The 27,512-nt window shown below is 37.9% G+C and overlaps 1 protein-coding gene across 1 annotated transcript; it reads left to right on the top strand.

Annotated features, from left to right (window-relative positions):
• The first annotated feature begins 19,928 nt into the window (after positions 1 to 19,928).
• LOC143490932 (uncharacterized) lies at positions 19,929 to 27,186 on the top strand. The gene is made up of 21 exons (XM_076989507.1): positions 19,929 to 20,001; positions 20,110 to 20,182; positions 20,279 to 20,433; positions 20,547 to 20,668; positions 20,984 to 21,045; positions 21,153 to 21,256; positions 21,353 to 21,425; positions 21,516 to 21,670; positions 21,775 to 21,896; positions 23,219 to 23,280; positions 23,380 to 23,480; positions 24,110 to 24,167; positions 24,365 to 24,543; positions 24,745 to 24,866; positions 25,018 to 25,079; positions 25,181 to 25,342; positions 25,457 to 25,629; positions 25,820 to 25,941; positions 26,276 to 26,331; positions 26,473 to 26,665; positions 26,833 to 27,186. The coding sequence occupies exons 1-21, from the start codon at positions 19,929 to 19,931 to the stop codon at positions 26,926 to 26,928; spliced, it is 2,325 nt and encodes a 774-aa protein (XP_076845622.1). The 3' UTR covers positions 26,929 to 27,186.
• Positions 27,187 to 27,512: the final 326 nt, after the last annotated feature.

The raw sequence follows: 27,512 nt of genomic DNA, 5'->3' as shown, positions 1-27,512 counted from the left end.
CTCCAAGCACTTTAATGGTGACATCGAGTACTACTCCATCCACAATGTAAGCTATTTTCTTTCTGTGTGATAATGACTCATTGATTGATTTGATAACAAATCTGCATTGAAAAATATGGACAATTATGCTTTGCCTCTCTAGAATCGGTTCAGCTGTGGCCAACGTCACGCTTGTGTTCAACACATCATCTCCAGTCCCCGGTCAGAGTGCAGTCTTGAATGCTCTCAGAATGCTGCTGCCAAATCGAACTCAAAACCTCAGTACTTCGGTGACAGTGATGAACGATTATTATCAGAGTATGTTTTACTAATTGCACTATAGAGCAACAACCAAACACTGCCTGCTCACATCAAGACGACATGAGTATTTTGCAGTGCCAAATACAAAGTACATTTGATTTCTTCCACAGAAATTTCAAACACATCCTACGCAGTCATTTTCACATTCAGTCTCAGCAACATCAGCATGCCAAACAGCACTGACCTCAGAAACTCCACCTGCAGCCAAGTTGTGACCACCGTCAACACAGCAGTGAGTGTACTTTAGAAAGTCCTTCAAGTAACACACTCTTCTAGTCATTGAGTGCTGCTTTTTTCAAATGTGAACCTGCCTATGTCCTTTGCATGTTAGTCAGGACACCATTTTCTGGCAAAGTCTGTAAATGTTAAATGAGCTTCAATAGTATGAATCTTCCACTGTTACAAACGATCCAAGTATTTTCAGTATCACAGATAAAAGGAATACTATATACAAAAAATTGACTCGCAAGATTAAATCAATCAATCAATCAATTAGTTGTGTAGAACAAAGTGTAACCTGCAGATAAATCCTGAACATGTGTTGTTCTCTTTAGTTAAACTCACTTCTGAACGAACCCAACGCAAATCCTATTGAACCCCAGAGTTCTACTTGCACGTAAGTTTACATAATTAAAACAAATACTTTGAAATGACTTTTAGGACTTCTACTGCTTGAACAGTGAATGGCATTACAACTATCTTGGTGTCTTGGCTTGTGCTTAGCAAAAGTTCAGCTAATCAGATAAAAAGCAACATGGAATACACCTTCCAAATTGGAGATTCCAGAGCACCAGTCAGCTACCTGAAATATCTGCAAATACAGCTGGGTATGTTAAAGCCCAACATCTAAAAGAACTTTCTTTTCTGACATTTGTTTTCCAAATTCCACCATGAAATAGCCATGTCATAAAATGTCTTTTTTGTTGTTTTCGCAGAATCATCTACAACTGTTTCGCCATCAACTCCAAGCACTTTAATGGTGACATTGAGTACTACTCCATCCACAATGTAAGCTATTTTCTTTCTGTGTGATAATGACTCATTGATTGATTTGATAACAAATCTGCATTGAAAAATATGGACAATTATGCTTTGCCTCTCTAGAATCGGTTCAGCTGTGGCCAACGTCACGCTTGTGTTCAACACATCATCTCCAGTCCCCGGTCAGAGTGCAGTCTTGAATGCTCTCAGAATGCTGCTGCCAAATCGAACTCAAAACCTCAGTACTTCGGTGACAGTGATGAACGATTATTATCAGAGTATGTTTTACTAATTGCACTATAGAGCAACAACCAAACACTGCCTGCTCACATCAAGACGACATGAGTATTTTGCAGTGCCAAATACAAAGTACATTTGATTTCTTCCACAGAAATTTCAAACACATCCTACGCAGTCATTTTCACATTCAGTCTCAGCAACATCAGCATGCCAAACAGCACTGACCTCAGAAACTCCACCTGCAGCCAAGTTGTGACCACCGTCAACACAGCAGTGAGTGTACTTTAGAAAGTCCTTCAAGTAACACACTCTTCTAGTCATTGAGTGCTGCTTTTTTCAAATGTGAACCTGCCTATGTCCTTTGCATGTTAGTCAGGACACCATTTTCTGGCAAAGTCTGTAAATGTTAAATGAGCTTCAATAGTATGAATCTTCCACTGTTACAAACGATCCAAGTATTTTCAGTATCACAGATAAAAGGAATACTATATACAAAAAATTGACTCGCAAGATTAAATCAATCAATCAATTAGTTGTGTAGAACAAAGTGTAACCTGCAGATAAATCCTGAACATGTGTTGTTCTCTTTAGTTAAACTCACTTCTGAACGAACCCAACGCAAATCCTATTGAACCCCAGAGTTCTACTTGCACGTAAGTTTACATAATTAAAACAAATACTTTGAAATGACTTTTAGGACTTCTACTGCTTGAACAGTGAATGGCATTACAACTATCTTGGTGTCTTGGCTTGTGCTTAGCAAAAGTTCAGCTAATCAGATAAAAAGCAACATGGAATACACCTTCCAAATTGGAGATTCCAGAGCACCAGTCAGCTACCTGAAATATCTGCAAATACAGCTGGGTATGTTAAAGCCCAACATCTAAAAGAACTTTCTTTTCTGACATTTGTTTTCCAAATTCCACCATGAAATAGCCATGTCATAAAATGTCTTTTTTGTTGTTTTCGCAGAATCATCTACAACTGTTTCGCCATCAACTCCAAGCACTTTAATGGTGACATCGAGTACTACTCCATCCACAATGTAAGCTATTTTCTTTCTGTGTGATAATGACTCATTGATTGATTTGATAACAAATCTGCATTGAAAAATATGGACAATTATGCTTTGCCTCTCTAGAATCGGTTCAGCTGTGGCCAACGTCACGCTTGTGTTCAACACATCATCTCCAGTCCCCGGTCAGAGTGCAGTCTTGAATGCTCTCAGAATGCTGCTGCCAAATCGAACTCAAAACCTCAGTACTTCGGTGACAGTGATGAACGATTATTATCAGAGTATGTTTTACTAATTGCACTATAGAGCAACAACCAAACACTGCCTGCTCACATCAAGACGACATGAGTATTTTGCAGTGCCAAATACAAAGTACATTTGATTTCTTCCACAGAAATTTCAAACACATCCTACGCAGTCATTTTCACATTCAGTCTCAGCAACATCAGCATGCCAAACAGCACTGACCTCAGAAACTCCACCTGCAGCCAAGTTGTGACCACCGTCAACACAGCAGTGAGTGTACTTTAGAAAGTCCTTCAAGTAACACACTCTTCTAGTCATTGAGTGCTGCTTTTTTCAAATGTGAACCTGCCTATGTCCTTTGCATGTTAGTCAGGACACCATTTTCTGGCAAAGTCTGTAAATGTTAAATGAGCTTCAATAGTATGAATCTTCCACTGTTACAAACGATCCAAGTATTTTCAGTATCACAGATAAAAGGAATACTATATACAAAAAACTGACTCGCAAGATTAAATCAATCAATCAATTAGTTGTGTAGAACAAAGTGTAACCTGCAGATAAATCCTGAACATGTGTTGTTCTCTTTAGTTAAACTCACTTCTGAACGAACCCAACGCAAATCCTATTGAACCCCAGAGTTCTACTTGCACGTAAGTTTACATAATTAAAACAAATACTTTGAAATGACTTTTAGGACTTCTACTGCTTGAACAGTGAATGGCATTACAACTATCTTGGTGTCTTGGCTTGTGCTTAGCAAAAGTTCAGCTAATCAGATAAAAAGCAACATGGAATACACCTTCCAAATTGGAGATTCCAGAGCACCAGTCAGCTACCTGAAATATCTGCAAATACAGCTGGGTATGTTAAAGCCCAACATCTAAAAGAACTTTCTTTTCTGACATTTGTTTTCCAAATTCCACCATGAAATAGCCATGTCATAAAATGTCTTTTTTGTTGTTTTCGCAGAATCATCTACAACTGTTTCGCCATCAACTCCAAGCACTTTAATGGTGACATCGAGTACTACTCCATCCACAATGTAAGCTATTTTCTTTCTGTGTGATAATGACTCATTGATTGATTTGATAACAAATCTGCATTGAAAAATATGGACAATTATGCTTTGCCTCTCTAGAATCGGTTCAGCTGTGGCCAACGTCACGCTTGTGTTCAACACATCATCTCCAGTCCCCGGTCAGAGTGCAGTCTTGAATGCTCTCAGAATGCTGCTGCCAAATCGAACTCAAAACCTCAGTACTTCGGTGACAGTGATGAACGATTATTATCAGAGTATGTTTTACTAATTGCACTATAGAGCAACAACCAAACACTGCCTGCTCACATCAAGACGACATGAGTATTTTGCAGTGCCAAATACAAAGTACATTTGATTTCTTCCACAGAAATTTCAAACACATCCTACGCAGTCATTTTCACATTCAGTCTCAGCAACATCAGCATGCCAAACAGCACTGACCTCAGAAACTCCACCTGCAGCCAAGTTGTGACCACCGTCAACACAGCAGTGAGTGTACTTTAGAAAGTCCTTCAAGTAACACACTCTTCTAGTCATTGAGTGCTGCTTTTTTCAAATGTGAACCTGCCTATGTCCTTTGCATGTTAGTCAGGACACCATTTTCTGGCAAAGTCTGTAAATGTTAAATGAGCTTCAATAGTATGAATCTTCCACTGTTACAAACGATCCAAGTATTTTCAGTATCACAGATAAAAGGAATACTATATACAAAAAATTGACTCGCAAGATTAAATCAATCAATCAATTAGTTGTGTAGAACAAAGTGTAACCTGCAGATAAATCCTGAACATGTGTTGTTCTCTTTAGTTAAACTCACTTCTGAACGAACCCAACGCAAATCCTATTGAACCCCAGAGTTCTACTTGCACGTAAGTTTACATAATTAAAACAAATACTTTGAAATGACTTTTAGGACTTCTACTGCTTGAACAGTGAATGGCATTACAACTATCTTGGTGTCTTGGCTTGTGCTTAGCAAAAGTTCAGCTAATCAGATAAAAAGCAACATGGAATACACCTTCCAAATTGGAGATTCCAGAGCACCAGTCAGCTACCTGAAATATCTGCAAATACAGCTGGGTATGTTAAAGCCCAACATCTAAAAGAACTTTCTTTTCTGACATTTGTTTTCCAAATTCCACCATGAAATAGCCATGTCATAAAATGTCTTTTTTGTTGTTTTCGCAGAATCATCTACAACTGTTTCGCCATCAACTCCAAGCACTTTAATGGTGACATCGAGTACTACTCCATCCACAATGTAAGCTATTTTCTTTCTGTGTGATAATGACTCATTGATTGATTTGATAACAAATCTGCATTGAAAAATATGGACAATTATGCTTTGCCTCTCTAGAATCGGTTCAGCTGTGGCCAACGTCACGCTTGTGTTCAACACATCATCTCCAGTCCCCGGTCAGAGTGCAGTCTTGAATGCTCTCAGAATGCTGCTGCCAAATCGAACTCAAAACCTCAGTACTTCGGTGACAGTGATGAACGATTATTATCAGAGTATGTTTTACTAATTGCACTATAGAGCAACAACCAAACACTGCCTGCTCACATCAAGACGACATGAGTATTTTGCAGTGCCAAATACAAAGTACATTTGATTTCTTCCACAGAAATTTCAAACACATCCTACGCAGTCATTTTCACATTCAGTCTCAGCAACATCAGCATGCCAAACAGCACTGACCTCAGAAACTCCACCTGCAGCCAAGTTGTGACCACCGTCAACACAGCAGTGAGTGTACTTTAGAAAGTCCTTCAAGTAACACACTCTTCTAGTCATTGAGTGCTGCTTTTTTCAAATGTGAACCTGCCTATGTCCTTTGCATGTTAGTCAGGACACCATTTTCTGGCAAAGTCTGTAAATGTTAAATGAGCTTCAATAGTATGAATCTTCCACTGTTACAAACGATCCAAGTATTTTCAGTATCACAGATAAAAGGAATACTATATACAAAAAATTGACTCGCAAGATTAAATCAATCAATCAATTAGTTGTGTAGAACAAAGTGTAACCTGCAGATAAATCCTGAACATGTGGTGTTCTCTTTAGTTAAACTCACTTCTGAACGAACCCAACGCAAATCCTATTGAACCCCAGAGTTCTACTTGCACGTAAGTTTACATAATTAAAACAAATACTTTGAAATGACTTTTAGGACTTCTACTGCTTGAACAGTGAATGGCATTACAACTATCTTGGTGTCTTGGCTTGTGCTTAGCAAAAGTTCAGCTAATCAGATAAAAAGCAACATGGAATACACCTTCCAAATTGGAGATTCCAGAGCACCAGTCAGCTACCTGAAATATCTGCAAATACAGCTGGGTATGTTAAAGCCCAACATCTAAAAGAACTTTCTTTTCTGACATTTGTTTTCCAAATTCCACCATGAAATAGCCATGTCATAAAATGTCTTTTTTGTTGTTTTCGCAGAATCATCTACAACTGTTTCGCCATCAACTCCAAGCACTTTAATGGTGACATCGAGTACTACTCCATCCACAATGTAAGCTATTTTCTTTCTGTGTGATAATGACTCATTGATTGATTTGATAACAAATCTGCATTGAAAAATATGGACAATTATGCTTTGCCTCTCTAGAATCGGTTCAGCTGTGGCCAACGTCACGCTTGTGTTCAACACATCATCTCCAGTCCCCGGTCAGAGTGCAGTCTTGAATGCTCTCAGAATGCTGCTGCCAAATCGAACTCAAAACCTCAGTACTTCGGTGACAGTGATGAACGATTATTATCAGAGTATGTTTTACTAATTGCACTATAGAGCAACAACCAAACACTGCCTGCTCACATCAAGACGACATGAGTATTTTGCAGTGCCAAATACAAAGTACATTTGATTTCTTCCACAGAAATTTCAAACACATCCTACGCAGTCATTTTCACATTCAGTCTCAGCAACATCAGCATGCCAAACAGCACTGACCTCAGAAACTCCACCTGCAGCCAAGTTGTGACCACCGTCAACACAGCAGTGAGTGTACTTTAGAAAGTCCTTCAAGTAACACACTCTTCTAGTCATTGAGTGCTGCTTTTTTCAAATGTGAACCTGCCTATGTCCTTTGCATGTTAGTCAGGACACCATTTTCTGGCAAAGTCTGTAAATGTTAAATGAGCTTCAATAGTATGAATCTTCCACTGTTACAAACGATCCAAGTATTTTCAGTATCACAGATAAAAGGAATACTATATACAAAAAATTGACTCGCAAGATTAAATCAATCAATCAATTAGTTGTGTAGAACAAAGTGTAACCTGCAGATAAATCCTGAACATGTGTTGTTCTCTTTAGTTAAACTCACTTCTGAACGAACCCAACGCAAATCCTATTGAACCCCAGAGTTCTACTTGCACGTAAGTTTACATAATTAAAACAAATACTTTGAAATGACTTTTAGGACTTCTACTGCTTGAACAGTGAATGGCATTACAACTATCTTGGTGTCTTGGCTTGTGCTTAGCAAAAGTTCAGCTAATCAGATAAAAAGCAACATGGAATACACCTTCCAAATTGGAGATTCCAGAGCACCAGTCAGCTACCTGAAATATCTGCAAATACAGCTGGGTATGTTAAAGCCCAACATCTAAAAGAACTTTCTTTTCTGACATTTGTTTTCCAAATTCCACCATGAAATAGCCATGTCATAAAATGTCTTTTTTGTTGTTTTCGCAGAATCATCTACAACTGTTTCGCCATCAACTCCAAGCACTTTAATGGTGACATCGAGTACTACTCCATCCACAATGTAAGCTATTTTCTTTCTGTGTGATAATGACTCATTGATTGATTTGATAACAAATCTGCATTGAAAAATATGGACAATTATGCTTTGCCTCTCTAGAATCGGTTCAGCTGTGGCCAACGTCACGCTTGTGTTCAACACATCATCTCCAGTCCCCGGTCAGAGTGCAGTCTTGAATGCTCTCAGAATGCTGCTGCCAAATCGAACTCAAAACCTCAGTACTTCGGTGACAGTGATGAACGATTATTATCAGAGTATGTTTTACTAATTGCACTATAGAGCAACAACCAAACACTGCCTGCTCACATCAAGACGACATGAGTATTTTGCAGTGCCAAATACAAAGTACATTTGATTTCTTCCACAGAAATTTCAAACACATCCTACGCAGTCATTTTCACATTCAGTCTCAGCAACATCAGCATGCCAAACAGCACTGACCTCAGAAACTCCACCTGCAGCCAAGTTGTGACCACCGTCAACACAGCAGTGAGTGTACTTTAGAAAGTCCTTCAAGTAACACACTCTTCTAGTCATTGAGTGCTGCTTTTTTCAAATGTGAACCTGCCTATGTCCTTTGCATGTTAGTCAGGACACCATTTTCTGGCAAAGTCTGTAAATGTTAAATGAGCTTCAATAGTATGAATCTTCCACTGTTACAAACGATCCAAGTATTTTCAGTATCACAGATAAAAGGAATACTATATACAAAAAACTGACTCGCAAGATTAAATCAATCAATCAATTAGTTGTGTAGAACAAAGTGTAACCTGCAGATAAATCCTGAACATGTGTTGTTCTCTTTAGTTAAACTCACTTCTGAACGAACCCAACGCAAATCCTATTGAACCCCAGAGTTCTACTTGCACGTAAGTTTACATAATTAAAACAAATACTTTGAAATGACTTTTAGGACTTCTACTGCTTGAACAGTGAATGGCATTACAACTATCTTGGTGTCTTGGCTTGTGCTTAGCAAAAGTTCAGCTAATCAGATAAAAAGCAACATGGAATACACCTTCCAAATTGGAGATTCCAGAGCACCAGTCAGCTACCTGAAATATCTGCAAATACAGCTGGGTATGTTAAAGCCCAACATCTAAAAGAACTTTCTTTTCTGACATTTGTTTTCCAAATTCCACCATGAAATAGCCATGTCATAAAATGTCTTTTTTGTTGTTTTCGCAGAATCATCTACAACTGTTTCGCCATCAACTCCAAGCACTTTAATGGTGACATCGAGTACTACTCCATCCACAATGTAAGCTATTTTCTTTCTGTGTGATAATGACTCATTGATTGATTTGATAACAAATCTGCATTGAAAAATATGGACAATTATGCTTTGCCTCTCTAGAATCGGTTCAGCTGTGGCCAACGTCACGCTTGTGTTCAACACATCATCTCCAGTCCCCGGTCAGAGTGCAGTCTTGAATGCTCTCAGAATGCTGCTGCCAAATCGAACTCAAAACCTCAGTACTTCGGTGACAGTGATGAACGATTATTATCAGAGTATGTTTTACTAATTGCACTATAGAGCAACAACCAAACACTGCCTGCTCACATCAAGACGACATGAGTATTTTGCAGTGCCAAATACAAAGTACATTTGATTTCTTCCACAGAAATTTCAAACACATCCTACGCAGTCATTTTCACATTCAGTCTCAGCAACATCAGCATGCCAAACAGCACTGACCTCAGAAACTCCACCTGCAGCCAAGTTGTGACCACCGTCAACACAGCAGTGAGTGTACTTTAGAAAGTCCTTCAAGTAACACACTCTTCTAGTCATTGAGTGCTGCTTTTTTCAAATGTGAACCTGCCTATGTCCTTTGCATGTTAGTCAGGACACCATTTTCTGGCAAAGTCTGTAAATGTTAAATGAGCTTCAATAGTATGAATCTTCCACTGTTACAAACGATCCAAGTATTTTCAGTATCACAGATAAAAGGAATACTATATACAAAAAATTGACTCGCAAGATTAAATCAATCAATCAATCAATTAGTTGTGTAGAACAAAGTGTAACCTGCAGATAAATCCTGAACATGTGTTGTTCTCTTTAGTTAAACTCACTTCTGAACGAACCCAACGCAAATCCTATTGAACCCCAGAGTTCTACTTGCACGTAAGTTTACATAATTAAAACAAATACTTTGAAATGACTTTTAGGACTTCTACTGCTTGAACAGTGAATGGCATTACAACTATCTTGGTGTCTTGGCTTGTGCTTAGCAAAAGTTCAGCTAATCAGATAAAAAGCAACATGGAATACACCTTCCAAATTGGAGATTCCAGAGCACCAGTCAGCTACCTGAAATATCTGCAAATACAGCTGGGTATGTTAAAGCCCAACATCTAAAAGAACTTTCTTTTCTGACATTTGTTTTCCAAATTCCACCATGAAATAGCCATGTCATAAAATGTCTTTTTTGTTGTTTTCGCAGAATCATCTACAACTGTTTCGCCATCAACTCCAAGCACTTTAATGGTGACATTGAGTACTACTCCATCCACAATGTAAGCTATTTTCTTTCTGTGTGATAATGACTCATTGATTGATTTGATAACAAATCTGCATTGAAAAATATGGACAATTATGCTTTGCCTCTCTAGAATCGGTTCAGCTGTGGCCAACGTCACGCTTGTGTTCAACACATCATCTCCAGTCCCCGGTCAGAGTGCAGTCTTGAATGCTCTCAGAATGCTGCTGCCAAATCGAACTCAAAACCTCAGTACTTCGGTGACAGTGATGAACGATTATTATCAGAGTATGTTTTACTAATTGCACTATAGAGCAACAACCAAACACTGCCTGCTCACATCAAGACGACATGAGTATTTTGCAGTGCCAAATACAAAGTACATTTGATTTCTTCCACAGAAATTTCAAACACATCCTACGCAGTCATTTTCACATTCAGTCTCAGCAACATCAGCATGCCAAACAGCACTGACCTCAGAAACTCCACCTGCAGCCAAGTTGTGACCACCGTCAACACAGCAGTGAGTGTACTTTAGAAAGTCCTTCAAGTAACACACTCTTCTAGTCATTGAGTGCTGCTTTTTTCAAATGTGAACCTGCCTATGTCCTTTGCATGTTAGTCAGGACACCATTTTCTGGCAAAGTCTGTAAATGTTAAATGAGCTTCAATAGTATGAATCTTCCACTGTTACAAACGATCCAAGTATTTTCAGTATCACAGATAAAAGGAATACTATATACAAAAAATTGACTCGCAAGATTAAATCAATCAATCAATTAGTTGTGTAGAACAAAGTGTAACCTGCAGATAAATCCTGAACATGTGTTGTTCTCTTTAGTTAAACTCACTTCTGAACGAACCCAACGCAAATCCTATTGAACCCCAGAGTTCTACTTGCACGTAAGTTTACATAATTAAAACAAATACTTTGAAATGACTTTTAGGACTTCTACTGCTTGAACAGTGAATGGCATTACAACTATCTTGGTGTCTTGGCTTGTGCTTAGCAAAAGTTCAGCTAATCAGATAAAAAGCAACATTGAATACACCTTCCAAATTGGAGATTCCAGAGCACCAGTCAGCTACCTGAAATATCTGCAAATACAGCTGGGTATGTTAAAGCCCAACATCTAAAAGAACTTTCTTTTCTGACATTTGTTTTCCAAATTCCACCATGAAATAGCCATGTCATAAAATGTCTTTTTTGTTGTTTTCGCAGAATCATCTACAACTGTTTCGCCATCAACTCCAAGCACTTTAATGGTGACATCGAGTACTACTCCATCCACAATGTAAGCTATTTTCTTTCTGTGTGATAATGACTCATTGATTGATTTGATAACAAATCTGCATTGAAAAATATGGACAATTATGCTTTGCCTCTCTAGAATCGGTTCAGCTGTGGCCAACGTCACGCTTGTGTTCAACACATCATCTCCAGTCCCCGGTCAGAGTGCAGTCTTGAATGCTCTCAGAATGCTGCTGCCAAATCGAACTCAAAACCTCAGTACTTCGGTGACAGTGATGAACGATTATTATCAGAGTATGTTTTACTAATTGCACTATAGAGCAACAACCAAACACTGCCTGCTCACATCAAGACGACATGAGTATTTTGCAGTGCCAAATACAAAGTACATTTGATTTCTTCCACAGAAATTTCAAACACATCCTACGCAGTCATTTTCACATTCAGTCTCAGCAACATCAGCATGCCAAACAGCACTGACCTCAGAAACTCCACCTGCAGCCAAGTTGTGACCACCGTCAACACAGCAGTGAGTGTACTTTAGAAAGTCCTTCAAGTAACACACTCTTCTAGTCATTGAGTGCTGCTTTTTTCAAATGTGAACCTGCCTATGTCCTTTGCATGTTAGTCAGGACACCATTTTCTGGCAAAGTCTGTAAATGTTAAATGAGCTTCAATAGTATGAATCTTCCACTGTTACAAACGATCCAAGTATTTTCAGTATCACAGATAAAAGGAATACTATATACAAAAAATTGACTCGCAAGATTAAATCAATCAATCAATTAGTTGTGTAGAACAAAGTGTAACCTGCAGATAAATCCTGAACATGTGGTGTTCTCTTTAGTTAAACTCACTTCTGAACGAACCCAACGCAAATCCTATTGAACCCCAGAGTTCTACTTGCACGTAAGTTTACATAATTAAAACAAATACTTTGAAATGACTTTTAGGACTTCTACTGCTTGAACAGTGAATGGCATTACAACTATCTTGGTGTCTTGGCTTGTGCTTAGCAAAAGTTCAGCTAATCAGATAAAAAGCAACATGGAATACACCTTCCAAATTGGAGATTCCAGAGCACCAGTCAGCTACCTGAAATATCTGCAAATACAGCTGGGTATGTTAAAGCCCAACATCTAAAAGAACTTTCTTTTCTGACATTTGTTTTCCAAATTCCACCATGAAATAGCCATGTCATAAAATGTCTTTTTTGTTGTTTTCGCAGAATCATCTACAACTGTTTCGCCATCAACTCCAAGCACTTTAATGGTGACATCGAGTACTACTCCATCCACAATGTAAGCTATTTTCTTTCTGTGTGATAATGACTCATTGATTGATTTGATAACAAATCTGCATTGAAAAATATGGACAATTATGCTTTGCCTCTCTAGAATCGGTTCAGCTGTGGCCAACGTCACGCTTGTGTTCAACACATCATCTCCAGTCCCCGGTCAGAGTGCAGTCTTGAATGCTCTCAGAATGCTGCTGCCAAATCGAACTCAAAACCTCAGTACTTCGGTGACAGTGATGAACGATTATTATCAGAGTATGTTTTACTAATTGCACTATAGAGCAACAACCAAACACTGCCTGCTCACATCAAGACGACATGAGTATTTTGCAGTGCCAAATACAAAGTACATTTGATTTCTTCCACAGAAATTTCAAACACATCCTACGCAGTCATTTTCACATTCAGTCTCAGCAACATCAGCATGCCAAACAGCACTGACCTCAGAAACTCCACCTGCAGCCAAGTTGTGACCACCGTCAACACAGCAGTGAGTGTACTTTAGAAAGTCCTTCAAGTAACACACTCTTCTAGTCATTGAGTGCTGCTTTTTTCAAATGTGAACCTGCCTATGTCCTTTGCATGTTAGTCAGGACACCATTTTCTGGCAAAGTCTGTAAATGTTAAATGAGCTTCAATAGTATGAATCTTCCACTGTTACAAACGATCCAAGTATTTTCAGTATCACAGATAAAAGGAATACTATATACAAAAAATTGACTCGCAAGATTAAATCAATCAATCAATTAGTTGTGTAGAACAAAGTGTAACCTGCAGATAAATCCTGAACATGTGTTGTTCTCTTTAGTTAAACTCACTTCTGAACGAACCCAACGCAAATCCTATTGAACCCCAGAGTTCTACTTGCACGTAAGTTTACATAATTAAAACAAATACTTTGAAATGACTTTTAGGACTTCTACTGCTTGAACAGTGAATGGCATTACAACTATCTTGGTGTCTTGGCTTGTGCTTAGCAAAAGTTCAGCTAATCAGATAAAAAGCAACATGGAATACACCTTCCAAATTGGAGATTCCAGAGCACCAGTCAGCTACCTGAAATATCTGCAAATACAGCTGGGTATGTTAAAGCCCAACATCTAAAAGAACTTTCTTTTCTGACATTTGTTTTCCAAATTCCACCATGAAATAGCCATGTCATAAAATGTCTTTTTTGTTGTTTTCGCAGAATCATCTACAACTGTTTCGCCATCAACTCCAAGCACTTTAATGGTGACATCGAGTACTACTCCATCCACAATGTAAGCTATTTTCTTTCTGTGTGATAATGACTCATTGATTGATTTGATAACAAATCTGCATTGAAAAATATGGACAATTATGCTTTGCCTCTCTAGAATCGGTTCAGCTGTGGCCAACGTCACGCTTGTGTTCAACACATCATCTCCAGTCCCCGGTCAGAGTGCAGTCTTGAATGCTCTCAGAATGCTGCTGCCAAATCGAACTCAAAACCTCAGTACTTCGGTGACAGTGATGAACGATTATTATCAGAGTATGTTTTACTAATTGCACTATAGAGCAACAACCAAACACTGCCTGCTCACATCAAGACGACATGAGTATTTTGCAGTGCCAAATACAAAGTACATTTGATTTCTTCCACAGAAATTTCAAACACATCCTACGCAGTCATTTTCACATTCAGTCTCAGCAACATCAGCATGCCAAACAGCACTGACCTCAGAAACTCCACCTGCAGCCAAGTTGTGACCACCGTCAACACAGCAGTGAGTGTACTTTAGAAAGTCCTTCAAGTAACACACTCTTCTAGTCATTGAGTGCTGCTTTTTTCAAATGTGAACCTGCCTATGTCCTTTGCATGTTAGTCAGGACACCATTTTCTGGCAAAGTCTGTAAATGTTAAATGAGCTTCAATAGTATGAATCTTCCACTGTTACAAACGATCCAAGTATTTTCAGTATCACAGATAAAAGGAATACTATATACAAAAAATTGACTCGCAAGATTAAATCAATCAATCAATTAGTTGTGTAGAACAAAGTGTAACCTGCAGATAAATCCTGAACATGTGTTGTTCTCTTTAGTTAAACTCACTTCTGAACGAACCCAACGCAAATCCTATTGAACCCCAGAGTTCTACTTGCACGTAAGTTTACATAATTAAAACAAATACTTTGAAATGACTTTTAGGACTTCTACTGCTTGAACAGTGAATGGCATTACAACTATCTTGGTGTCTTGGCTTGTGCTTAGCAAAAGTTCAGCTAATCAGATAAAAAGCAACATGGAATACACCTTCCAAATTGGAGATTCCAGAGCACCAGTCAGCTACCTGAAATATCTGCAAATACAGCTGGGTATGTTAAAGCCCAACATCTAAAAGAACTTTCTTTTCTGACATTTGTTTTCCAAATTCCACCATGAAATAGCCATGTCATAAAATGTCTTTTTTGTTGTTTTCGCAGAATCATCTACAACTGTTTCGCCATCAACTCCAAGCACTTTAATGGTGACATCGAGTACTACTCCATCCACAATGTAAGCTATTTTCTTTCTGTGTGATAATGACTCATTGATTGATTTGATAACAAATCTGCATTGAAAAATATGGACAATTATGCTTTGCCTCTCTAGAATCGGTTCAGCTGTGGCCAACGTCACGCTTGTGTTCAACACATCATCTCCAGTCCCCGGTCAGAGTGCAGTCTTGAATGCTCTCAGAATGCTGCTGCCAAATCGAACTCAAAACCTCAGTACTTCGGTGACAGTGATGAACGATTATTATCAGAGTATGTTTTACTAATTGCACTATAGAGCAACAACCAAACACTGCCTGCTCACATCAAGACGACATGAGTATTTTGCAGTGCCAAATACAAAGTACATTTGATTTCTTCCACAGAAATTTCAAACACATCCTACGCAGTCATTTTCACATTCAGTCTCAGCAACATCAGCATGCCAAACAGCACTGACCTCAGAAACTCCACCTGCAGCCAAGTTGTGACCACCGTCAACACAGCAGTGAGTGTACTTTAGAAAGTCCTTCAAGTAACACACTCTTCTAGTCATTGAGTGCTGCTTTTTTCAAATGTGAACCTGCCTATGTCCTTTGCATGTTAGTCAGGACACCATTTTCTGGCAAAGTCTGTAAATGTTAAATGAGCTTCAATAGTATGAATCTTCCACTGTTACAAACGATCCAAGTATTTTCAGTATCACAGATAAAAGGAATACTATATACAAAAAATTGACTCGCAAGATTAAATCAATCAATCAATTAGTTGTGTAGAACAAAGTGTAACCTGCAGATAAATCCTGAACATGTGTTGTTCTCTTTAGTTAAACTCACTTCTGAACGAACCCAACGCAAATCCTATTGAACCCCAGAGTTCTACTTGCACGTAAGTTTACATAATTAAAACAAATACTTTGAAATGACTTTTAGGACTTCTACTGCTTGAACAGTGAATGGCATTACAACTATCTTGGTGTCTTGGCTTGTGCTTAGCAAAAGTTCAGCTAATCAGATAAAAAGCAACATGGAATACACCTTCCAAATTGGAGATTCCAGAGCACCAGTCAGCTACCTGAAATATCTGCAAATACAGCTGGGTATGTTAAAGCCCAACATCTAAAAGAACTTTCTTTTCTGACATTTGTTTTCCAAATTCCACCATGAAATAGCCATGTCATAAAATGTCTTTTTTGTTGTTTTCGCAGAATCATCTACAACTGTTTCGCCATCAACTCCAAGCACTTTAATGGAGACATCGAGTACTACTCCATCCACAATGTAAGCTATTTTCTTTCTGTGTGATAATGACTCATTGATTGATTTGATAACAAATCTGCATTGAAAAATATGGACAATTATGCTTTGCCTCTCTAGAATCGGTTCAGCTGTGGCCAACGTCACGCTTGTGTTCAACACATCATCTCCAGTCCCCGGTCAGAGTGCAGTCTTGAATGCTCTCAGAATGCTGCTGCCAAATCGAACTCAAAACCTCAGTACTTCGGTGACAGTGATGAACGATTATTATCAGAGTATGTTTTACTAATTGCACTATAGAGCAACAACCAAACACTGCCTGCTCACATCAAGACGACATGAGTATTTTGCAGTGCCAAATACAAAGTACATTTGATTTCTTCCACAGAAATTTCAAACACATCCTACGCAGTCATTTTCACATTCAGTCTCAGCAACATCAGCATGCCAAACAGCACTGACCTCAGAAACTCCACCTGCAGCCAAGTTGTGACCACCGTCAACACAGCAGTGAGTGTACTTTAGAAAGTCCTTCAAGTAACACACTCTTCTAGTCATTGAGTGCTGCTTTTTTCAAATGTGAACCTGCCTATGTCCTTTGCATGTTAGTCAGGACACCATTTTCTGGCAAAGTCTGTAAATGTTAAATGAGCTTCAATAGTATGAATCTTCCACTGTTACAAACGATCCAAGTATTTTCAGTATCACAGATAAAAGGAATACTATATACAAAAAATTGACTCGCAAGATTAAATCAATCAATCAATTAGTTGTGTAGAACAAAGTGTAACCTGCAGATAAATCCTGAACATGTGTTGTTCTCTTTAGTTAAACTCACTTCTGAACGAACCCAACGCAAATCCTATTGAACCCCAGAGTTCTACTTGCACGTAAGTTTACATAATTAAAACAAATACTTTGAAATGACTTTTAGGACTTCTACTGCTTGAACAGTGAATGGCATTACAACTATCTTGGTGTCTTGGCTTGTGCTTAGCAAAAGTTCAGCTAATCAGATAAAAAGCAACATGGAATACACCTTCCAAATTGGAGATTCCAGAGCACCAGTCAGCTACCTGAAATATCTGCAAATACAGCTGGGTATGTTAAAGCCCAACATCTAAAAGAACTTTCTTTTCTGACATTTGTTTTCCAAATTCCACCATGAAATAGCCATGTCATAAAATGTCTTTTTTGTTGTTTTCGCAGAATCATCTACAACTGTTTCGCCATCAACTCCAAGCACTTTAATGGAGACATCGAGTACTACTCCATCCACAATGTAAGCTATTTTCTTTCTGTGTGATAATGACTCATTGATTGATTTGATAACAAATCTGCAGTGAAAAATATGGACAATTTTGCTTTGCCTCTCTAGAATCGGTTCAGCTGTGGCCAACGTCACGCTTGTGTTCAACACATCAACTCCAGTCCCTGGTCAGAGTGCAGTCTTGAATGCTCTCAGAATGCTGCTGCCAAATCGAACTCAAAACCTCAGTACTTCGGTGACAGTGATGAACAATTATTATCAGAGTATGTTTTACTAATTGCACTATAGAGCAACAACCAAACACTGCCTGCTCACATCAAGACGACATGAGTATTTTGCAGTGCCAAATACAAAGTACATTTGATTTCTTCCACAGAAATTTCAAACACATCCTACGCAGTCATTTTCACATTCAGTCTCAGCAACATCAGCATGCCAAACAGCACTGACCTCAGAAACTCCACCTGCAGCCAAGTTGTGACCACCGTCAACACAGCAGTGAGTGTACTTTAGAAAGTCCTTCAAGTAACACACTCTTCTAGTCATTGAGTGCTGCTTTTTTCAAATGTGAACCTGCCTATGTCCTTTGCATGTTAGTCAGGACACCATTTTCTGGCAAAGTCTGTAAATGTTAAATGAGCTTCAATAGTATGAATCTTCCACTGTTACAAACGATCCAAGTATTTTCAGTATCACAGATAAAAGGAATACTATATACAAAAAATTGACTCGCAAGATTAAATCAATCAATCAATTAGTTGTGTAGAACAAAGTGTAACCTGCAGATAAATCCTGAACATGTGGTGTTCTCTTTAGTTAAACTCACTTCTGAACGAACCCAACGCAAATCCTATTGAACCCCAGAGTTCTACTTGCACGTAAGTTTACATAATTAAAACAAATACTTTGAAATGACTTTTAGGACTTCTACTGCTTGAACAGTGAATGGCATTACAACTATCTTGGTGTCTTGGCTTGTGCTTAGCAAAAGTTCAGCTAATCAGATAAAAAGCAACATGGAATACACCTTCCAAATTGGAGATTCCAGAGCACCAGTCAGCTACCTGAAATATCTGCAAATACAGCTGGGTATGTTAAAGCCCAACATCTAAAAGAACTTTCTTTTCTGACATTTGTTTTCCAAATTCCACCATGAAATAGCCATGTCATAAAATGTCTTTTTTGTTGTTTTCGCAGAATCATCTACAACTGTTTCGCCATCAACTCCAAGCACTTTAATGGAGACATCGAGTACTACTCCATCCACAATGTAAGCTATTTTCTTTCTGTGTGATAATGACTCATTGATTGATTTGATAACAAATCTGCAGTGAAAAATATGGACAATTTTGCTTTGCCTCTCTAGAATCGGTTCAGCTGTGGCCAACGTCACGCTTGTGTTCAACACATCAACTCCAGTCCCTGGTCAGAGTGCAGTCTTGAATGCTCTCAGAATGCTGCTGCCAAATCGAACTCAAAACCTCAGTACTTCGGTGACAGTGATGAACAATTATTATCAGAGTATGTTTTACTAATTGCACTATAGAGCAACAACCAAACACTGCCTGCTCACATCAAGACGACATGAGTATTTTGCAGTGCCAAATACAAAGTACATTTGATTTCTTCCACAGAAATTTCAAACACATCCTACGCAGTCATTTTCACATTCAGTCTCAGCAACATCAGCATGCCAAACAGCACTGACCTCAGAAACTCCACCTGCAGCCAAGTTGTGACCACCGTCAACACAGCAGTGAGTGTACTTTAGAAAGTCCTTCAAGTAACACACTCTTCTAGTCATTGAGTGCTGCTTTTTTCAAATGTGAACCTGCCTATGTCCTTTGCATGTTAGTCAGGACACCATTTTCTGGCAAAGTCTGTAAATGTTAAATGAGCTTCAATAGTATGAATCTTCCACTGTTACAAACGATCCAAGTATTTTCAGTATCACAGATAAAAGGAATACTATATACAAAAAATTGACTCGCAAGATTAAATCAATCAATCAATTAGTTGTGTAGAACAAAGTGTAACCTGCAGATAAATCCTGAACATGTGGTGTTCTCTTTAGTTAAACTCACTTCTGAACGAACCCAACGCAAATCCTATTGAACCCCAGAGTTCTACTTGCACGTAAGTTTACATAATTAAAACAAATACTTTGAAATGACTTTTAGGACTTCTACTGCTTGAACAGTGAATGGCATTACAACTATCTTGGTGTCTTGGCTTGTGCTTAGCAAAAGTTCAGCTAATCAGATAAAAAGCAACATGGAATACACCTTCCAAATTGGAGATTCCAGAGCACCAGTCAGCTACCTGAAATATCTGCAAATACAGCTGGGTATGTTAAAGCCCAACATCTAAAAGAACTTTCTTTTCTGACATTTGTTTTCCAAATTCCACCATGAAATAGCCATGTCATAAAATGTCTTTTTTGTTGTTTTCGCAGAATCATCTACAACTGTTTCGCCATCAACTCCAAGCACTTTAATGGTGACATCGAGTACTACTCCATCCACAATGTAAGCTATTTTCTTTCTGTGTGATAATGACTCATTGATTGATTTGATAACAAATCTGCATTGAAAAATATGGACAATTATGCTTTGCCTCTCTAGAATCGGTTCAGCTGTGGCCAACGTCACGCTTGTGTTCAACACATCATCTCCAGTCCCCGGTCAGAGTGCAGTCTTGAATGCTCTCAGAATGCTGCTGCCAAATCGAACTCAAAACCTCAGTACTTCGGTGACAGTGATGAACGATTATTATCAGAGTATGTTTTACTAATTGCACTATAGAGCAACAACCAAACACTGCCTGCTCACATCAAGACGACATGAGTATTTTGCAGTGCCAAATACAAAGTACATTTGATTTCTTCCACAGAAATTTCAAACACATCCTACGCAGTCATTTTCACATTCAGTCTCAGCAACATCAGCATGCCAAACAGCACTGACCTCAGAAACTCCACCTGCAGCCAAGTTGTGACCACCGTCAACACAGCAGTGAGTGTACTTTAGAAAGTGCTTCAAGTAACACACTCTTCTAGTCATTGAGTGCTGCTTTTTTCAAATGTGAACCTGCCTATGTCCTTTGCATGTTAGTCAGGACACAATTTTCTGGCAAAGTCTGTGAATGTTAAATGAGCTTCAATAGTATGAATCTTCCAATTACAAACAATCCAAGTATTTTCACTATCACAGATAAAAGGAATACTATATACAAAAATTTACTCACAAGATTAAATCAATCAATCAATTAGTTGTGTAGAACAAAGTGTAACCTGCAAATAAATCCTGAACATGTGTTGTTCTCTCTAGTTAAACTCACTTCTGAACGAACCCAACGCAAATCCTATTGAACCCCAGAGTTCTACTTGCATGTAAGTTTACATTATTAAAACATATACTTTGAAATGACATTTTGGACTTCTACTGCTTGAACAGTGAATGGCATTACAACTATTTTGGTGTCTTGACTTGTGCTTAGCCAAAGTTCAGCTAATCATATTAACAGTAACATGGAATACACCTTCCAAATTGGAGATTCCAGAGCACCAGTCAGCTACCTGAATTATGTCCAGATACAGATGGGTATGTTACATCTTACAATATTTTTCTTTCTGTGCTTTTGTTTACAAATTCCAACAAGTTTTAAATTCCTGCTGTAATTACATGTCTTTATTGCAGTGTCAACTACCACAGTTTTCCCAACATCTGCAAGCAGTTTAATATTGACATTGACTTCAACTCCATCCATAATGTAGGTTGTATTTCTAACATATGATTAATAGGCAATGAATTGTTGAGTGCAAAAGGTAATTGAAAAAACTTTCCACTTTACCTCTTGTAGACTTGGTGCAGCTGAGGTCAATGCTACTCTGATGTTCAATGGATCATCTCCCCTCCCCAGTGAGAGTGAGGTCCTCAGTGATGTCAGCGTTCTCCTGAGCTCTCGACTCTCAAACATCACTGATTCACTCACAGTGTTGAACAATTCATATCAGAGTATGTCTTGCAAATTACAATATACATCTTCAACGATTCAGTGCTTCATTGTATCTGAAAGAAATAAGAAGAATTTTGTTTAAAAAGACTGCTTTTTTCAACAGAAATTTCAGACACATCCTACGCAGTCATTTTCACATTCAGTCTCAGCAACATCAGCATGCCAAACAGCACTGATTCCAGGAACTCCACCTACAGCCAAGTGCAGACCACCATCAACAAAGCAGTGAGTGCATATTACAACCTACCTAAAAGAGCACAACTGTCAGCATATTGTACTGCTTTTGTATATAACAGTATTTTATGTAAGTGTAATGTGCATGGATGGCAGGATGCAGAGATGTATTCCATTTTTGTATTTTCCCCATGATTCATGATTCCAGATTAAAGAGTTTTATTGTCATGCGCATAGAAAACACGCAGTTACACTGTGCAAGTACTTTCATTGCTTCTCCTCTTCTAACATGCAAGCTGTCAATCCAAAGACTACATAGATAGGTGCAAACATAAATACCAAAATAATAAAAAGATTTTTTCCCACTAGTCAGCAAGTGCAGGGTACACCATGGGCACATTTTGACTGTGAGAGGAACCTAGAGTACCAGGAGAAAACCCACACTGGCACAGAGAGAATTAGCAAACTCTATACAGAGCAGCCCAAACCGAGAATCGAACCCAGACTGCCTTGCTATGAGGCGACAGTGCTAACCACCATACCACCCCATTTAAGTCAATTGTTAAATCAAATGTAAACAATAGCAAGTATAGCTTGACTTGAACCACCAGCCCAGGGCCGGTGCCAGAACATATGCAGTGGGGGGGCGTCAGAAAATTTCGGGGTGGCGAACATAAGTTGTTGAGCGGGGGTGGCGTGTAACGATTGTTGAGCGGGCGAGGGGCGCCATGTAGCGATTCTTGTAAAATAAATGGGTCTTATTATTTACATTGAGGGGGCGGGACACCTCGCCTGAGGGGGCGACGCCCCCTTTCGCCCCCCCCCCCCCCCCCCCCCCCCCCCGTGGCGCCAGCCCTGCTCCAGCCTTACACAAATCAATAGAAGAGAAATATCAATCTTCAACATACTTCATGCAAACCAGTATTTATCCTATTTTTTAATAATAGGTTTAATGGATTATTTTATTTTAACTTTTTCTGTAACAATTTTCAAAAAACATTTTTCCTTTTTTTCCTGCTTTCTTACCTTTCAATGAGCTTTAATTATTGATAACTATGGAATGCAGGCTTACTGATTTTTGTAAAATTGTAACCACATTATGATTGAAACATCAAAACAGTTTTTCAGTAATTTGGACAATAAGATTTAAACGTCTAGGAATTGTGTATGTGTAAATTATGTTTAAATAGTTTTTAATTACTAGATACTTTTTCAAATTTTGTCAAAATCTTAAAAATATTATCATCACTGACTGCTAATTAAAAAATAATAGTGAATGGCGAACCACATTTCCTTACAGTTATCATTGTTCTTTATTGACATTTGTATTCAGTGTCAGTTTTCAGCATACTTATCTAATTTGTTCTCTCCAGTTAAACACACTTTTAAATCAACCTGATGCTGAACAAATTGAACCACAGAGTTCGAGCTTCATGTAAGTCTATATAAGCAGTCTGTATTGAAATTGCATTTTGTAATTTTGTTAATATGGTATGTGGTATAATCATTTTCTTTCTTTGTTTTTACTTGGTAGGAGCTACGCAAATCAAATAAAAGGGAATCTGGTGTACCGGTTCCAAGATGGTGATACCAGAAGACCAGTTACCTACCTCAATGAGCTCAGAACACAGTTTGGTATGTTATAGTGATGTGTATTTCTTCTTTAACAATGCTGTGATAATGAATGAAGAAGTCTCTGCCGACACTGTCTTACTTGTCAATAATAAGTTTATTACAAAAAAGAACAGCATCAAATCAAGCACCATGGTCTTGCTTGAGAGAGGTCTCAGGCCAATGTGAATCTTCCTCTCTCTAACCCCACATCTCTACACCTATACATGTGAATTGTTCATGAAGACTAGTGCCCTCATATTTGCATAATATGTCATACATACTGATAAAGAAAATCGATTAGGAGAGAAAGGGGCCTCATTATTTAGTCTAGACAGAGACAGGAAAGGGTCACACCATACCTTTGACCCCTGGACTAGGGTTAATTTCACCTAAACCAAAAGCATATGTAACTCACATGTGTCAGACCTCTTTGTCTAGCTCCCTCTCCATGAGAAGAATGAATTTTACTACAATAGTACTATCTTGTGTCACAAAATTCTTCTAGTTATTAGTTATAAATAAAACAATGTATCATAAACTTAAGTCAACACTTGTTATGTTTTATCTTTAAGATTATAAACATTTACCTTACCTTACCTTATGTATCTGTGCATTTTGGAATAAAGTTTTTTAATTGAACCTAATTATAGGTTTGACAACACAGTCCACAGCTAACACAACCCTGCAGAGTGCTACAACTGCAACTCAGTACGTGTGCTGATGTCAAAGTAATATTATGTTGTGTGCATCCATGTTACACCTAAAGGAATCCATTCAAATAATGTTACAGCATATTATACATATTATGCAAATTTCTAGATAAGTATTAATAAGAATCTAGATAAGCATTTCAATACAGATGTTGAACTGTAAGTAATCTGTTCTTATTTTGTGTCCTGCTTTAGATTTGGAACTGTACTGATTTATATTTATGTGAAGTTTAACAACATGATGAATGTACCTAGTGAGGCTCAGGTTCTCACTACTGCTGATGCTCTATTGAACCCAAAAGTCAGAACAATGCAAGATGTCACAATCCAAAAACTAAACACCCCTGTGAGGATCCAGAACATAACCTTCCAGAGTGAGTCTTTGTCCTGTATACTCTCCTGTGTTGCCAACAAATGTCAGTGATCCTTAATATGTTATGTGTTCCATTGAATGTCCCTTGAATATACCTGGTCAGTCAAGTAATGGCTTTAAATACAGTATTAGAGGTAGTGACATTAGAAGTAGTGACACTTGTTAATACATGTATTATTTAATGCCCCCACTTCTCTTTTAGAAACAAGCAACAACTCATACATCATTGGTTTTGCATTCAAGATCAGTAATGTGAGCATGGCTGGTATGACAGAATTGAGGAATGATACATATAGCGAAACTGGTAATATCATTAACAACCTGGTAAGTGTGAGCCACTGTATTATACATACACTAACTTTAGGCCTAAGACTAAAGATGTAAATATATGTTTTGCAAATAAATCTTGCCCATTTTCTACATAAAAATGCTTGAAATTTCAAGTAATGTAATTAACGTTTACATTAATTTACAGACGAACACAATACTGAATGCTCCGGATGCTACACCTTTTGTCTTCCCACAAGCTAACTACACGTAAGCGATAGATTAATTGAGTACTCCTGCAAAAAGGCTCCTGTACTTTTTCAACATTCAAATAATTTAATTATTCCAATTCATTTGTTAATTTCTTCTAGGAGTAATTCTACTGTGATAGTGGCCACTACTGAATATGTCTATGAGCAAGGCGATATCAAATCACCAAGTGGATTTCTTGCTCAAATGCTTCAATTTAGTGGTCTGGCATCCACTATCACTCCTGCTATAACAACTACAGCTGCCCTAACAGCTCCCACCCTGTGAGTGTATTGTGCATCTACAGGCTCTTGACTGCAAATTTCTGGATAAATATTATTAGAAAGAAAATTTAATGTTTTTCATGCAATGTTTTTTCTTTTCCACTCCTGCTTCAGTTTTAGGCCTGCACTGATTTTTATTTCCATAGTGGTAAAGAATTTCACACACATGCCAAGTGAGGCTGAGTTTCTCAGTGCTTGTGGTCTGCTGAACTTAAGTGTCACAGCAGGGCCAGTTAAAATCCAAAACTTAAACAACCCTGTGATCATCCAGAATGCCTCCTTGCACAGTGAGTCTTTGCCCTGATTACTCTCTCATATTTAGTAAAATGAAGAAAATGTCACTGTTGCTGAAAATGTTATGCGTAGGTTCTTTTCATGGCTTCCAAAATATACTTTACCAAATAATGACCTCCAGTAACAAATGTATTATCAGAGGACTGGACATATCAGCATTTTATTCCTCCACTTCCCTTTTAGAAATTGACAGCAGCTCATTCAGCATCAACTTCAAATACTTGATCAGTGATGTGCCCATGGCTACGAAAACTGGATTGAACCCAGAAATATATGATGGACTTCAACAAACAACCAACATCCTGGTGAGTGTGAGCCATGCTTATGCTCCTTGTTAAACTTATTCTAGCTTTGGGTCCCAAAATTATTTATTGTGGACAAACCTGAAATGATTTATGTTACATTTTTCAAAATAATTTTTCAAAAATGTTTTTCAAAATGTTGCTTACTATTTAGGGGATATAATTAACATTTACTGTTCTCATTAACATTTATATTATTCACTCTTATTTTCTGCATTATACTTACCTCAGCAATTTCATGTGTTTGTGTATTTTCTGAAATTGCAGTTTGATCAGTTTGAAAATTAAAATATTGCTTAAATTTTTCATGTAATTAATCTTTACAATCATTTTTCAGATGAACAGAATACTGACCAAGAATCAAAATGTTATTTTCCCACCAGCTAACATCACGTAAGTGATGTGCTATTTAAAAATGAATTCTACAAAAAGATTCATTCTGCATTTCATCAACACTGTTTGAAGTTTATAGAGAAGGAAAAAATACTGAATAATGTTTACTGATATAGTGTAATTTGTTTGTGTTTCTTGCAGAGTTAATAATACAATGATTGTAGCTAATGCAGAGTATGTCTATATGCCGGGCCAAATCAACTTACCAAGCAACTTTCTTACTGAAATACTTCAAATCACTGGTTTGGCACCTGGGGGAGCATGGTGGATTCTGGGCATCATTATCCCCTGTGCTATAGCCATCATTCTAGTACCATGCTGGATTCTACTCTGTGTAAGTACCACCAAAGTGGTTTTTAAAGCCTATCTGCAATATACTACTTGACTAAAACAGAATTGTACTGCTGTACAATTCAGTAACTTCTGAAGTCATATAATGTGTTCTTCTGATTCACCTGACCTCCTTTTCTTTGTGTGCCTGTTTCTCTCTGCACATCTCAGTGTATACTGTGTGGTTGCTGTGCTGCTCTAAGGAGGCGATACGACAGAAGACGATCCTATAATGTCCAGTACTCAACGCGAAATGGACTCTTTTGAAATTAAACTAGCGGCAAAAAATACTACTATGCTACTGAATATATTGTGCTGAAATGTATCTATTTTTGCTATTAGAAGATCTATTTTATTATCTGTTGATATTTATCTGTTTTAATTTATACATATAGTACCCAGATTTTCAAAGGTGATCTTTTTTGTGTTATTGAAACAATGCAAAAGATATATTTATGAAACTTAATGGATCACTGAACTGTACCTATGCATTTTTAATATTCATTATTTAATATGTAGACAAGAATAAATAAATGAGAATGAAAACTGAATTTAAATAGTTTTTTGTCAGTACAGCACAAAAATATTTATTCTGGTCTCATGACCTGTGGCCTTTCTCACAATGCACATTCATATTAGCAACTGTCAAATATTATTATTATAACCTAACTGTAATGCGGAAGGCATTATAAAAGAAGCAGTGGGCGAGGATGGCAGAGGGATGTCTTTACTGTCCATACTTAAAGATCATACACCAACAGAGTTACACACTGAAATAAACTTACTAAGCATGCTGTTATGACCCTTAGGTCGATGTAGGATTATGAATCGTTCACTAGGGTTGTCATATG

Source organism: Brachyhypopomus gauderio, unplaced genomic scaffold (genome assembly GCF_052324685.1).
Source record: "Brachyhypopomus gauderio isolate BG-103 unplaced genomic scaffold, BGAUD_0.2 sc68, whole genome shotgun sequence".
NCBI lineage: Eukaryota > Metazoa > Chordata > Actinopteri > Gymnotiformes > Hypopomidae > Brachyhypopomus > Brachyhypopomus gauderio.
Note: the sequence above shows the minus strand (reverse complement) of the source record. Positions and strands in the feature narration are given on the sequence as shown.

What these genes read in the sequence shown, in the direction of transcription:
- LOC143490932 (XM_076989507.1), top strand. Translation starts at nt 19,929, where the DNA reads ATGGAATACACCTTCCAAATTGGAGATTCCAGAGCACCAGTCAGCTAC. An exon ending in CCCCAGAGTTCTACTTGCAT is followed by an intron (nt 21,046 to 21,152) that starts GTAAGTTTACAT and finishes ACTTGTGCTTAG; the next exon opens with CCAAAGTTCAGCTAATCATA. An exon ending in CCAGAACATAACCTTCCAGA is followed by an intron (nt 24,544 to 24,744) that starts GTGAGTCTTTGT and finishes CTTCTCTTTTAG; the next exon opens with AAACAAGCAACAACTCATAC.